At 41.9% G+C, this 14,212-nt stretch overlaps 1 protein-coding gene across 6 annotated transcripts in view; it reads right to left on the bottom strand.

Moving 5' to 3' along the window:
- The window catches only part of NMNAT2 (nicotinamide nucleotide adenylyltransferase 2), a 207,342-nt gene that overhangs the window by 157,641 nt on the left and 35,489 nt on the right, over positions 1 to 14,212 (bottom strand). For 5 of the 6 annotated variants that reach the window (XM_070473961.1, XM_070473962.1, XM_070473960.1 and 2 more), the window contains 2 exons: positions 12,438 to 12,590; positions 2,736 to 2,881 (listed from right to left, as the gene is read on the bottom strand). In XM_070473961.1, coding sequence (XP_070330062.1) covers positions 2,736 to 2,881; positions 12,438 to 12,484 — 193 coding nt within the window. In that variant the 5' untranslated portion in view covers positions 12,485 to 12,590. The remainder of the gene's footprint in view (positions 1 to 2,735; positions 2,882 to 12,437; positions 12,591 to 14,212) is intronic. The other variant, XM_070473964.1, reaches the window with a different exon arrangement.

Here is a 14,212-nt window from a genome sequence, read left to right as displayed (position 1 = left end):
TAAAGTCATTTAAAAAGAGAAAATAGATCATGAATGATTGATTTCTTTAGAAATGGGGAAGAGCTCTTAAGGAAATGCATATTTAGGAAACTTACTTAGTTGATAGCAAATTTAATTCTAATCTGTTAGTATATGCTTGAAGAAAACAGAGTTCATGGAATTATACAGTCAGAAGATTAGTGAGCACTTCTTTCTGATTTTGGTACAGTGCAAAGGCCTATTCAAGAGGAATCTGAAATGTGGGGTTCAAGTCTCATTTCTGCCACCCACTCTCCATATCACTTAAGCTACTTAAGAAAGCTACTTGGCCTCTGAACATCAGTTTCTTGTTTGTAAAATGGAGATAATGGTGCCTTTCTTATAAGCTTCTTATTAGGAATAAGAGACATACACAATGAAAATGCTTTGTAAATCAGAAGCTTCTTTACAAAAATAAATTAAGAAAACTTATCACTAGCTCAAAGATTCCCATAAGAGATTCTACAAAAAATAGCTTAATATGTACTTTGGGTTCTTGTTCCCTTTTCAATGTATGTGTGCTAAACCCTTCATTAGGCTATAAGCTCCTTAAAGCCACAGTGAGCACACCATATCCTCTCTCATGCTGCTCTTTGGACTATACATAATGGACACTCAAAAGGCTTTGTTGACAGATATTCTCTCCTCTTCCTCAATCCCACTGGCAAGCAAAAATCACTACTGTCAAAAAGTCTAAAACTCTCTGGTGTAATCCATTTTTATTTCCTTATATTCTCTCCTCTAAAGTTATGGAGAATTGGCAGGTCAGCAGCAACTTAACAAAACCTCAAGGCAAAATCCTTTGTTCTCAGTCTACATCTGCCCCTCTTGCAATACAAAACAAGTGGAATTAAGTACATCCTTGGCTCCAGGAAGAAAGGGAGAGTACCTGCTGGCCCACTAAAGATTTCTAGAGCTACGGAATTCCACAGGAAAGTCCCTCCCTCTCTGGGTAACTGACAGGAATAAAGTATAGCAACATAAAATGGCTAGAGGAAAGACTCACAGAGAAGGACAGGGGTGAAGACATCAAAACCAAAAGAAGGTGAAGAGAGAGTGTTCCCAGGGCACTGATACTCTCTAAGAAGGCTGATGACATGCTCTGCTCTACCCTCATGCTTGAACAACAGTCTTTCATAGGTAAGCTGGCACCAGCTCCTGACCAACGCTTTTAAAAGTGAAGGTACCGCGGTGAGGAAGGGATGGCTACCTCAGTTTCCCTCCTTGGATCCTGTGAACGTGCCTATCCGATGCGCACTCTGCTCAAAGTATACTCATGAGGTTTTTATTAAGGGTGCCTAGTTCAACTCATCTGTTAGGTTTAAGAGGAATATTTTTCTTCGAAGCCACCTTGCCCTGTCTTTACCGATACATCGTAGCGTTCATTAAACAGCCCTTAGGAGGGCCCACGCATTCCTCAGGCTCAGGGTAAACACTTGTGCCGGCGGGCAGCTCCGGTGCGCCCTGCGTTTCAGCACCACCGTCTCCGGACAGCGCCTCGCTGGCCCGCCGGGTTGAGGCCTCTTGTCCTTCACTCATCGACCCCCGGCCCACTCGCTTTTCTCTTTTCCCTCAGTGCCAGAAAAAAAGCACCCCAACTTCTAAGTTCTCAACCCTTGCTTCTACAGTGACCTCCGCGTCCCTTCCTCGGGGTCTAAACGCGCACGCCCCCGCACCTTCGGGTCCTCCGGCATCAGCACCGGAGCAGCATCCGTGGCCCGAGACCGCCCCCGGGCAAGGATCACCTTTCCCTCGCCACTTCTGAATCCCAACCCAGCAGCCAGGAGCCCCGGCTCGCTCCGTCTCTCCGCCCCAAAGCCTCTGGAAAAAAAAAAAACAAACAAAACGCGCGAGGATGCCCTCTCTCCCCGCCCCAACACACACAACACACACACACACTCACACACACTCTCTCTCATATACACACTCGCACGCCGCAAGCCTTGCGGGTGCCATCACCGCCCTGGGCAGAGACTCAGCCAACTTGGGCCCCATCCTTCAACACCGGCTCGCAGAGGGCCGCCCGCAGCGACCGCCGCGCCTCCTCCCCTTCCTAGGCGACTGGTCCCGGCAGCGGAGCCCAGGCCCCCGCCCCCTGTCCCCCCACCTCCACATTCACTAAGCCATCCGCCTCGCGCGGGCAATACACGGTCCACAACCCTCAACATTTGCCCCGGGCCGCCCCCCAAACCATCAGCCAAACCATAAACGAATCTCCTTGAGCCCAGGCCAGTTCCTGGTGTGTGGTGTGTGTGTTTGTGTCTCCGAAGCCTATACATCATTAACTCCTTCGAGCTTTCAGCCCAACCTAAACAAATTGCACGTTATCTCCGACCCCCTTCTCCCTTCTCCGCGCCCCAGCCTCTTCCCCCTCCGGATCCTCACCCGCCAAGTCGCCAAATCAACCACCGCACCCCAGTCCTCAAACCTCGACCTCCCACCCAACCCATAACAACACTCGCCTCCAGCCCCTCCCCTCCCCCACCCCATGGCCCCCCAGCAAGCCGGGTCTGGCCCGAGCGAGTGACGCCTCGAAAGAGCAGCTGGCATCCCCTGCCGGGAGCCCGGGATAAAGGGGCTGACCTCCCACCAGCTGGATCAGCCAGCACAGCCCTCCGGATGGGCAGTCGCCAAACCGTCACACGCCCTGGAAAACACAGGTGCCGGGGAAAGGAGAGAGGCGGAAGCAGTCTCCGGGGGTGGGCGGGAGGACTCACCGAACATCTGAATGTGCCCTTTGGTGATGGGATTGAAGCTGCCGCAGGCGAGCAAGATAACGTGCGTCTTGGTGGTCTCGGTCATGGCGCGGGCGGGTCCCTCGGGCTGGCCCAGGGGTCGCCTCTCTTTTTGTCTCTCGATGTGTCTGCAGAGGGAGAAAGGAAGGCGAGGCTCCGGCGGTGGATGCTGTGGACTCCGAGGAGCCGCTCCAGACGCAAACCGCGTCACTCCCCGCCTCCCTTTAACGCTTGCAGCTCCGGCAAGATGCGAGGCTGCTTTTGTATATGCTCAGCTCCGCTCTGCTTTCCTTCTAGCTTCTTTCGCATCTCTCGAGCTGGTGTCCGTCTCCGCCCTTTCTCTGACCCTACCCCACCTCACCCTCTCGTCCGTCGTGTTTACCTACAAATCAAGATGTGGTACCCAAGCCCAACCCTGAACACTCCAACAGGCAACGATCAGCATGGTGTGACCCCTTTCTCTTTTCTCCTTCTGAATTAGTTTTCCTCCCCTAATTGAACATTTTTTTTCTGTCGACATCAACTTTCTATAACATTTGCAGCTCCAAGAGTGTTTGATTTTAAGAACTGTTTTCTTTCTCTCCCTCTCAAAATTTTAAGTGAGAAATGACAATTGATCAATTGGGGAGTGTTCATTTCTGCCTGTCTTTCCCCTCTTAATCTCATGGGTTTGAACTACTGAACTGAGTCCAGAGCTTGACCAAGTGGTTGCCAAGATATAGGAGGAAGCTGAATCCTTCTCCTGGCATACTGCTCCTTTTGTGCACTGAAGCAATGAGAACACGGATGTCACAGAGTTACTAAAGCTGTGTTAGAAACTACTGTGATCTTACATAAGCTATCAAAATTCAGACAAAGATTCACCCATTCATAAGTGTTTGAGTGCCCACGATGTGTTAGGCTTTGATATAAACCCTGCTGATAAAGCAAAGTCTCAGTCTTCGTTAAGTTTACATTCTACTGGAAAGAGACACACAATAAACAGAGAAGGAAAATATTAGATGGTGATTGTGCCATGCACAATAAGTGAATGCAATTCACTCTCTGACAGAACAAAGGGTGAATGGAGGAGAGGGGACTAATTGAAATGAAGAAGTTAGGGAAGGCCTCTCTGGGGTGGTGAAATTTAAACTGTGACCTAAATGACAAGGAGTTGCTAGTACAAATATTCTGGGGCAAGGAGGGGTTCATTGTCCTAGAAATGAAAGGCCAAAGAGACTTGAGTGTATGAGTAATGGGGAAAATGCTAAGAGAGAAGATCAGACTGGTGATCAGTACCAAATCAAGTAGGGCTTGTAGGCTAGGGTAGGGTTTGGATGTTTTTCTAAAAGAAATAACTTAGGAATAACAAAAGGAAACCACTGAAGCTTTTAGGCAGGGAAGTGACAAGTAATTTACATTTTTATAAGATCACTCTGGCTTCTCAGTGGAAAATGGGAAGATGAGGAAAGCACGTAGGAAATCCCGCTGGTAGTTTGGCAGGTGGAGTTGTCCTTGGCCTAGGTTTTAGAGAGGTAAAGCTGATGAGAAGAAAATGGTCTCAAGATAAGTTTTGTTGGTAAAGTTTACAATCTTTGCAAATGAACTAGATGTGAAAGAAGGGAGAAAGAACAATCTAGAAAAGTGTCTAGAAATTTGGCTTAAGTAAATGAGTGGACAGAGAATGAGAAAGATGGGGAAAGAAAGTTTCAGGGATGACCAAGTGTTCTAGTCTGATACAAAAAAATAGACCTAATAACTCGAGATTTTTTTTAAAAATGGTGTTAAAAAATTGAGATATAATTTACACATACCATTGTATTAGTTTTAGTTGCATGTAATAAGTACAAATATTTACCTTTCTCGGGCTTCTAGATTCTTGGGTAAATTTCTACCTATTTTAGTGGGTTGGTCATTGATTCTTATTTAAGAGCATGTATTTGTGGTGTACAGTAAATATTTGTTAAATTATGCTGAACAGCAAATCAATCCTAATATGCATAAAATTTCTAGCTTAAAGACAAGTATCAGAATTGATGTATATTTTAATGGTTTTGTATCTTTCCTGATGTGGGATGCAGACGAGTGCGGCAGACAAGCAGGAGACGTAGGGGAGCCTGACTTGGGTTTGAAACTCTGATGCTTACTAGCTGGACAACAGATATTCACTGAATGTCTGCCATGTGCCAGGCCCTTGATTTAGGGGCTGTGAACAAACCAAAGTTCCTGCTTTAATGCAGCTCACATTCTAGAGGGCAAAACAGATCATTAAAAAAACAAAATAAACATAATGGTAATAGATACCGTAGGCTTCTCTGGTGGTAAAGAATCTGCCTGCTGATGCAGGAAATGCAGGTTCGATCCCTAGGTCGGGAAGATCCCCTGGAGAAGGAAATGGCAACCCACTTCAGTATTCTTGCCTTGGAAACCCCATGGACAGAGGATCCTGGCAGGCTACAGTCAATGGGGTCACAAAACTTCAAACACAAGTTAGCCACTGAAGAACAACAATGACAATAGACATCACAATGGGAAAAAAGAAAAGCTAGAAGAAAAAGAAAGGGAACTCCTCTTTAAGTGGTCATAGACGGCCTCTCCAGTAAGATGGGATCTGAGCAAAGACCTGAAAGAAGTGAAGCAATGTGTCATTTGAATATCTGGGGAAAAACATAACCTGAAAGAAAGTGAAAGTGAAAGTTGCTCAGTCATGTCCAACTCTTTTGGACCCCATGGACAATATAGTCCATGGAATTCCATGGAAGGGAAGTAGCCATTCCCTTCTCCAGGGGATCTTCCCAACCTAGGGATCGAACCCAGGTCTCCCACATTGCAGGTATATTCTCCACCAGCTGAGCCACCAGGGAAGCCCAATGCAAAGAGCCTGAGGAGCAAGAGTGTTTGGGTGTCTTCAACCTGTATGGCTGGAGAAAAGAAAGTGAGTGGAAAATGGTGGGAGACAGACTGGAAAAGTAGGACAGATCAGATAGGGCCTTACAGGCCCTTGTTAGGGCTTTGGCTTTTTCAGAGATAAGAAATCACTGGAGGGTTTTGAATGAAGTGACATGAGCTGACTGACACTTGAAAAGTATCATTTTGGCAGGAAATATAAATTTTGGAGTCATCAGTATAGTTTTATATTTAAAACCATAGAAGTAAATGAGGTCACTTTGGGAGTAACAGATATACATAAAAAGAAGAAAAAGAGGTGCTCAGATTCAGCTCCAGGACACACCAAATGAATAACTAACATTCACTACCAACAGAAGCCCTGGCACTGTAAGCCATTTACAGATGTTAATTCACTTAACACCAAAATTCTGTGAGTTCAAATAATTTTATCCCATTTTAGAGATGCATGTAAGGGAGAAGACAGAAATGAAATAATGGGTCGGAGTAAGTATGGAGCCAGATTCAATCTCAGGTAGTTTTGATGGAAGGTCCTGCTGTTGATCCAAGGCTATCTCGTCTTGTTTCACCGCTACGCTATACAGGCATACCTCATTTTGCTGAACTTCACAGATACTGTTTCTTTTTCAGACTGAAAGTTTGTGGTAACCCTGAGTTGAACATATGTACCTATACTGTTTTTTCCAATAGCATTTGCTCACTTTGGGTCTCTGTGTCACCATATTTCAAGCTTTTTCATTATTACAATATTTATTACAGTGTTGTGCAATCAGTTGTCTATGGCAACTGTTTAGGAGCACTATGAACCACATCATGTAAGAAGGCAAACTTAAATGATAAATCTGTGTTCTGAATGCTCATCTCCCTCCCTCTCCTCAGGCCTCCTTATTTCCTGAGACACAATGATATTGAAATTAAGCCAATTAATAACCCTCCATTGACCTGCAAGTGTTCAGGTGAAAGGAAGGGTCAATTGATGTAGCAAACTCCATTGCTGTCTTATTTCAAAAAGTTGCCAGAGCCACCCCAACCCCAGCAATCACCACCTTGATCAGTCAGCAGCTATTAGCATCCAAGACCCTCCATCAGCAAAAACTTTATGACTTGCTGAAGGCACAGATGATGGCTATCATTTTTTAAACCAAAAAAAGCATTTTTTAAATTAAGGCATGTACATTTTTTAAGACATAATGCAATTTCAAAGTTAACTGACCACAGTACAGTGTAAACATGAATTTTATATGCTTTGGGAAACCAAAAAAAAAAATCATGTGACTCACTTTATTGCCATATTCCTTTATTGTGGTAGTCTAGAACCAAACTTGGAATATCTCTGAGGTAGGTCGGGACATTTTTATACATTCATAAAAATGAGGATGACTATACCCATACAAAGCCACAAAGATGTGAAGGTTACCAGTAATGTATGTAGAACACCTAGCATATAGTAGATGGTCAATAAGTGATACCCATTTTATAAATGAGCGAATGGAACTTTGTAACAGAGTTTGAAGAACAGAGAATTGCCTTACCAAGTCTTCAGACTTTCCCCTCCTCTATAGAGGAAAAATGGAAAAGTAGGCAACAAAATACTTGCTGGAATGACTGGGCACTCACTATACAAGTTAATTTTAATAGAAAGAAAACAATGTCTAATTCAATATTCCCACACAGAATAGTGGTCAATAAATATTCACTGATGAATTAAATACAAAAGTCTTACCAGTTCAGTGCTCAGAGAGTAATAATGAAATGTGAATTTGTAATACAATGCAATAAATATGTCTCAGTCTTGTAGGCTATGTCTTAAGGCATAGTTTAAATTCTATAGACTAGATTAATTGGTTGTGATTCTAATTGACTCTTGTAATTTTCTTTGCTGCTGATCTCTAATTTGTGTATCCCCAAAGAGGGCTCTGGAACTGAAATAGAAAAACACTGAAAACAAATCTTGGTTCTGCCACTTGCCAATTGTTTGTCTTTGGGTCATTTATTGCTAAGACTGGAGATACAGTGGTCCACCCTCATCCTTGGTTTCAGCTACTTATGGTCAATGTTGGTCCGAAAATATTAAATGGAAAATTCCAGAGATAAACAATTCATAAGTTTTAAATTGCATGCTGTTTTGATTAGCAGGATGAAATCTTGTGCCCTCTGGCTCCATCTTTCTGGGACCCCCAACCACCAACAAAATCTGTTCCTGACATCCAAACATTGTCATAGCTGGATGACCCAGGCTCATCCAAAGCAGACAATCCTTCTTTGGAAAAATCCTCAGAATGTCAATAGTAGCCTAATGCTATGTCATTCACCTCACTTCATCTCATCATGTGTTTCATTATCTCATATCATCACAAGAAGGGTAATACAATACAAGAAGAAATTTTTGAGAGAGAGATCACATTCACATAATTTTTATTGCAGTATATTGTTGCAGCTGTTCTATGTTATTATTGTTAGTAATCTCTTACTGTGCCTAATTTATAAATTAAATTTTATGATAGGTATTTACATATAGGGTAAAATATAGTAAGTATAGGATTCAGTACTATCCTCAGTTTCAGGCATCCACGGGGAGTCTTGGTACATATCCCCCCATTGATAAGGGGGGACTACTGTACTATAATACATGTCCTGTTTATTTATAGGGGTTCTATATGGTTTAAATAAGACCATGTGAGAATAAATGAGTTTTTTTTTAAAGCATATCATCAGCTTTAGGCCAAACTCTGTAGTTGTTATATACAGAATACCTATTGTTTTTGAGCATTTAATTATTCTGTTGATGACTTTTATCAAGGGTGTTTCTGAAAGTTCCAATCTTACACGGTAATGACTTTGAGAATGTGCTAATGTGCTAATAATGTATATATATCTCAACCAATGAAAACAAATACCAAAAAACATACTAACAACAAACTTATTCTCAGGGAAGATTCCAATGCTTGTTCACAAGATATAGAAATATTAATAGGAATGTCAATCCTTGCATAGTACATGTACCTTAATATATATCATGATCTATTCTCAGGGGTGTTTATTTTAACTTAGGTAATATAATTTGGTTCAATATTTCAACTTTCCAACAGCTGGGTAATTGCTTTAGGCTGAAAAAGAACCTGAGTCATTCTACAGCCTAAACCTTGCAATCTGCTCCAGCCAGTTCAGTTTCCAAAAGGCTCAAGGCAGATAGTTCAACCCAGAACGTTCCTGGCAATAAATATCTATTCTGATGGGCAAGCTAAAGTGTCTGTTGGGTCTGATTTGAAATGTGCATATGTGAAGTATAGCAGAGTGGGTATGTATGCTCACTTATCTCCCTATTTACTTAGTCTGGGTTAATCATCCATGGTGGCTCAGATGATAAAGAATCTGCCTGTGATGCAGGAGACCTGGGTTCAATCCCTCGGTTGGAAAGATTCCTAGAGAAAAGGAATGGCAACCCACTCCAGTATGTTTGCCTGGAGAATTCCATGGACAGAGGTAGGCTACAGTCCATGGGGTCCCAAAGAGTTGGACACGACTAACACTTTTTGTTTTTACACACTTACATCAAAGTCAGGGTAAAATGATTCCATGTTTATAAAGCTGGGTTCCTAAGTAATATTACTAAACATCCTTTATAGGAAGTGCACAAAGTCACACACACAAATGTACCTCCCTAGTTCCTGGGATCATGTCAGATATTATTTATTTCATGTTTCTTGGTAAAAATATGATTATGAGAAAAAAAATTATTCTGAGAAAACCATGACTCCTTGGGATTCTCTTCACTTCTCTACATTTGTATAGTTCTCTCTGTTTTCTCCACTTCTCTTCAAAATATACATCTTCAGGGATACAACTAAAGTAACTGGCTTTATTCTCTCATTTTCCTTACAAGCAAATATTTTTATATCTCTGAGGTGAAAAATATCCTAAAGATTAAGATCCCCCTTTCTCCAGCTCTAAATCCCCAGACTCTTACTCAGACTTGTAATTCCTCTAATTATTCTAATCATGTTTCAAAACAAAAGATGTTTCCAAATTTTAAAACCTGATTATCAATTATAAACATACCAATTCTTCTGGCACCACAGTGAAAGAAAAAAAATGTACATGGGTCTTTATAACCAATAAGCATTGTATACCATTAAAAATAAAAAATTTCTTCAACTAGTTCAGAAATTTGCTGCTTTATTTATCATGGCTTCTTTCATAATGGGGTGAGGGGCACATACGAATCACTGCTTTCATCTTGAGACCAAAGATTTCACTACTTATCATAAAGTTTTCCCAAGAGAAATGGGAGATAGGAAAATCAGTTCTAACAGACTTAGCAAGAAGTATAATTGATTAAGAAGTAAAATAATTCCCTGAAATGACATCTGAGACTATCTCTGCCTCCCTCCTTTAAGTCACCCAAATGGAAAACACATTTGGCTCAAGAGAGCATTAAATAAACGATAGAGGACTTAAAATACAAAATATTTTTTCCATTACATCAATACCTCACAATTTGGTTAAGTCAGATATAACCCAGAATTTCAATCCCATCATTTCTCAAATGTAGGAGATGTAGAGAACAAGTGGAGGTTCCACTTCTAATATCTCAAACACCCCAAAATTAAACTCCCCCAGGAAAAACAGGTGTAAGAACTAGACAAGGAATGACAAAGATGGTGTGACGTGATACTTTTTGTTACCTCTATGATGGCTCGAGAGATGTAGCTCAGACTAAAGATTATCCTGGGATGTGACAAATAGCATGGCAACTATAGCTAACAATAATGTATTGTGTATTTGAAAGCTGCTGGGAGAGTACATCTCAACAGTTCTCATCAAAAGAAAAAAAATTTTTCATAACCATGTATGGGGACAGATGTTAACTAGACTTACTGTGATCATTTTGCAATACATACATATAATCAAATCATTATGTTGTACAGCTGAAATGAATACAATGTGTTTTTCCGGTCTGTTGTTGTTTTTACAGGATCTTAGCTCCCCAACCAGGGATCAAACTTGCACCCCCTGCAGTGGAAGCACAAAGCCCTAACCGACCACCAGGGAAATTCCTAATATAATGTTATATGTCAATTATATCTCATTATTATTATTATTTCGGACACACCATGTGACTTATGGGATCTTAGTTCCCCTACCAGGGACTGAATCTGGCCCTTGGCAGTGAAAGCATGGAGCCTTAAAAACTGTACCGCCAGGCAATTCCCCTTTATAGTTCTCTTAAAAAAAAAAAAAAAAAAAAAACTATCCTCACAAGAGAATGGATGGTGATCACTAACTGCTACAGAGTTTGAGGGTTACCAAAACAAAAGTCAAATGCAAATACAGGCCCCACTCCATCTTTTTTTTCCCATGCCCTAAATTTTCAATAATAATGTCTCCTATGTTAAATAACTAGCATGGGTTATCTGCACATGGAGACCACTGTTACAGCACCCATCTGTTATCTAAGAAAATATGTTTGCTAAAGAGTTTTTGTTTCCCAATTTGACTTTTTTGATTTGGCTGCGCCCGATCTTAGCTGTGGCACACGGCATCTTCACTGTTCACTGCGGCCTGTGGGATTTTGTAGTTGTGGTGTATGGGATCTAGTTGACCAGGATTGAACCTGGGCTCCCTGCTTTGGGAGCACGCAGTCTTAGCCACTGGACCACCAGGGAAGCCCTTGTTTCTCAATTTAAATGAACAAAGAAATGAATTAAGCAAGACAAAGGAAGATACAGGAAAAAAAAAAACCTGTATATCTTACTTTCCAGCCATACTTACTTTCTAAATATCTCCAGAATTGTTCCATTTTTCTTTACCTTTCTGCTACTTTTCAGTTTCAGGCCACCTCTCTCTCTCTCTCTCTTTAATTACCAAAGAATTCTGGTTGGACTTCCTGCCAGTAATCTTCCCCTTCCCTAAGCCATCTTTCATATTCCAGCCAAAGGGATATTTCTCTAAAATATAAATCAAAACGTATCACTCTCTAGCTTTGACTCCTTCAGTGGCTTTTCATGGCCCTCAGAATACTACCCAAACTCTTAAGCATCTAACAAGTCCTCTCAGGATCTGGCTCCTAATTGCCCCCTCTCCACACCCTATTATTTTTACTCCAGCCATACGGAACTTCTTTTAGGCTTCAAATGTAGCATGCCCTTTCTTGGCCAGTAGACGCAAACTTGAATCTACTTAATCTACTTCCGAGAGCCTTCTGTGAGTCCCACAGGTGTGAGTGAACGCCTCTCCTCACAGGTACTGTTTTTCTTGTATCACAGCATTATCACTGTGTCCTGCATTGTGACTGCCTTTTGATTTGCTCACCTTCTTCACCAATGTTTATTCGGACCCTACCATGTACCAGACAGTATGCTTAGCACTCTGCATTCACTATACCACTTGATTTTCATGGAATCTCAGTTAAGTAAGTTCTTTGATTATACCTTACAGATGAGGTAATTGAGACTTAAGACAAGTAACCTGTCCAGGTTCACACAGCTAATGAGTGGGGGAGGCAGGCTTTGAACCTGGGTAGTCAATCTGATGCTTCTATTATCCAACTTGCTGCAAACTTCCATAAGAACAGAAACAGCTTTTGTCTTGTTCATTGTTACACCCCAGTGACCGTCACAGTCTGCAACATAGCAAGATTTCATAAGTGTGGGACATTTTTGCTTATGGCTGGCTCCACTCTGTAGTTAAATTTTAACTCCTACTCTGAGTTGGATGTTTTAAGAACAAAGAAAAGGGTTGCCCCAAATAAATCCGAACAGGTATTTGTAAAGCCCATTAACTGTAAGATTTGTGCACCTTTTCTTCCCCTCTCCTCTCAAGATCTCTTCAGACCATGGTTGCATTGTTCATTCTGGAAGGAATAGAGTCACTCCCTGGGACAGGTTATTGCCAGCTGGAAGTAGAGATCCGTCCTCAAAGCCCTCTATGTATGTTTCTGAATTTTAGGGCCTGGAAAGAAAGATATAACATTTCCTAGACTCCCTTGCAATAAGACTTCTGGATACTAATTACATTCTATCAGGGGGATGTCCTGTGTGGGATTTGGAAGGCAAAAGTGATGTGAAAGCCATCTTATTACTGCTCTTGCTGCTAAGCGACAGAGTTGATGTGTGTTTGAAGCCAGAACCCACATTCAGTGGTCCTTAAATTCTCGTCACCAAAGTCAAGGATGTTGGGGGCAGTTTGACAGCTTCCTGTGGACTACAGCTGTCATGGCGTGCCCGTGAAATCTACAGTCACATGGCAGCCCCTAACTTCAGCTTCTCTAGCGCTCCCAGAGAACTGTCTAAGCACTTAGTCCTGTGTTTTGAACCCTTTCTGCTTGAACTACCTATTGTTGTTTCTGTTTCCTGGATTGAAACCTACCTGACACATCGCCTTAAATGCCATATCTAACTGTTCCCACTTTTTGTGTAGGCAAGAGCAAATTACATATAAATGCAGTTATTTTGGAAGTGTAAATATGCAATGAATAATAAATTGATTGACAGGAATTAGAATAATGGAGAAAACAATTATAGGGTTTGTGTGTGTGTTTCACGAGTAGGGGAAGGGAGATGATGGGAAGGATGAATCAAACAGAATGAAAGATGATGACCAGGAAAAGAGAGAGAAAAATGAGCAGAGAACCCTAGGGTTCTATGAGGGAACAGCAGAGCAGAACTAATCATTAGTTTTTTATGAAGAACTTGATCCAATAATTGTTTACATGTGTGGAACCATTTACAGCTCACAGTGCTTTTGTGGGTATTATTCTATTTGATTCTTGTAATAAATGATGTTGTGAACTAAGCTTTTGTAGGTTCTGTTATGGATTTTTCATATGAGGAATAAAGCAAGGCTCAGGGAGTTTAAGTGACTTCCTCAAGGTTACAGCTAGTAAGTGAAGAGATCAGAACCTTGATTCCAAATTCAGTGTCTGACTCGAGGCTGCTGGCTACAAAAATCACTTTGGCTTAAGAGGGCAGAATTGAGGAATTCAGGCTTCAAGGATGATTGGCATACTATTTTAAATCTGAATATAAAAGCTGCAGAGCCCAGTCATAAAGACGTTTGCCTTACTCAGTATTAGGACATGCCTTTCTTTGTTTTTTCCCAGTCACTATTGGAGAAGGAAATGGCAACCCACTCCAGTGTTCCTGCCTGGAGAATCCCAGGGATGGGGGAGCCTGGTGGGCTGTCGTCTATGGGGTGGCACAGAGTCAGACACAACTGAAGTGACTTAGCAGCAGCAGCAAGCCCTGAGAAGTAAGTAGGGCCCCAGTGGCCTGGTAGCGGAGTTGAGGAGCAAAGTGAGCTCAGTTTTCTATGCTGGATAGGTAAAACTTGGTATTTTGTAAACAGTCTTGGCTTAATGGTCCCATACTGTAGTAAAGTCATTCTTCTGCTTAAAAGTCTGACTGAGTTCTCATGACTTATCATTGGGAAAGACACTGAGGCAAAGTAAGAGTAAGTTTTGGTTCTAAGGTCACGTTCAAGACAGGACCCTTTGAGTGCTCTGGCATGACTCGTGGTGAATGGGATGCCTCCTTTGCAGGGGTCTCTGATGTCTGTGTCTACCTTCCACACAG

Source organism: Odocoileus virginianus, chromosome 11 (genome assembly GCF_023699985.2).
Source record: "Odocoileus virginianus isolate 20LAN1187 ecotype Illinois chromosome 11, Ovbor_1.2, whole genome shotgun sequence".
Classification (NCBI taxonomy): domain Eukaryota; kingdom Metazoa; phylum Chordata; class Mammalia; order Artiodactyla; family Cervidae; genus Odocoileus; species Odocoileus virginianus.
This window is presented reverse-complemented; position numbering and strand designations above follow the sequence as displayed.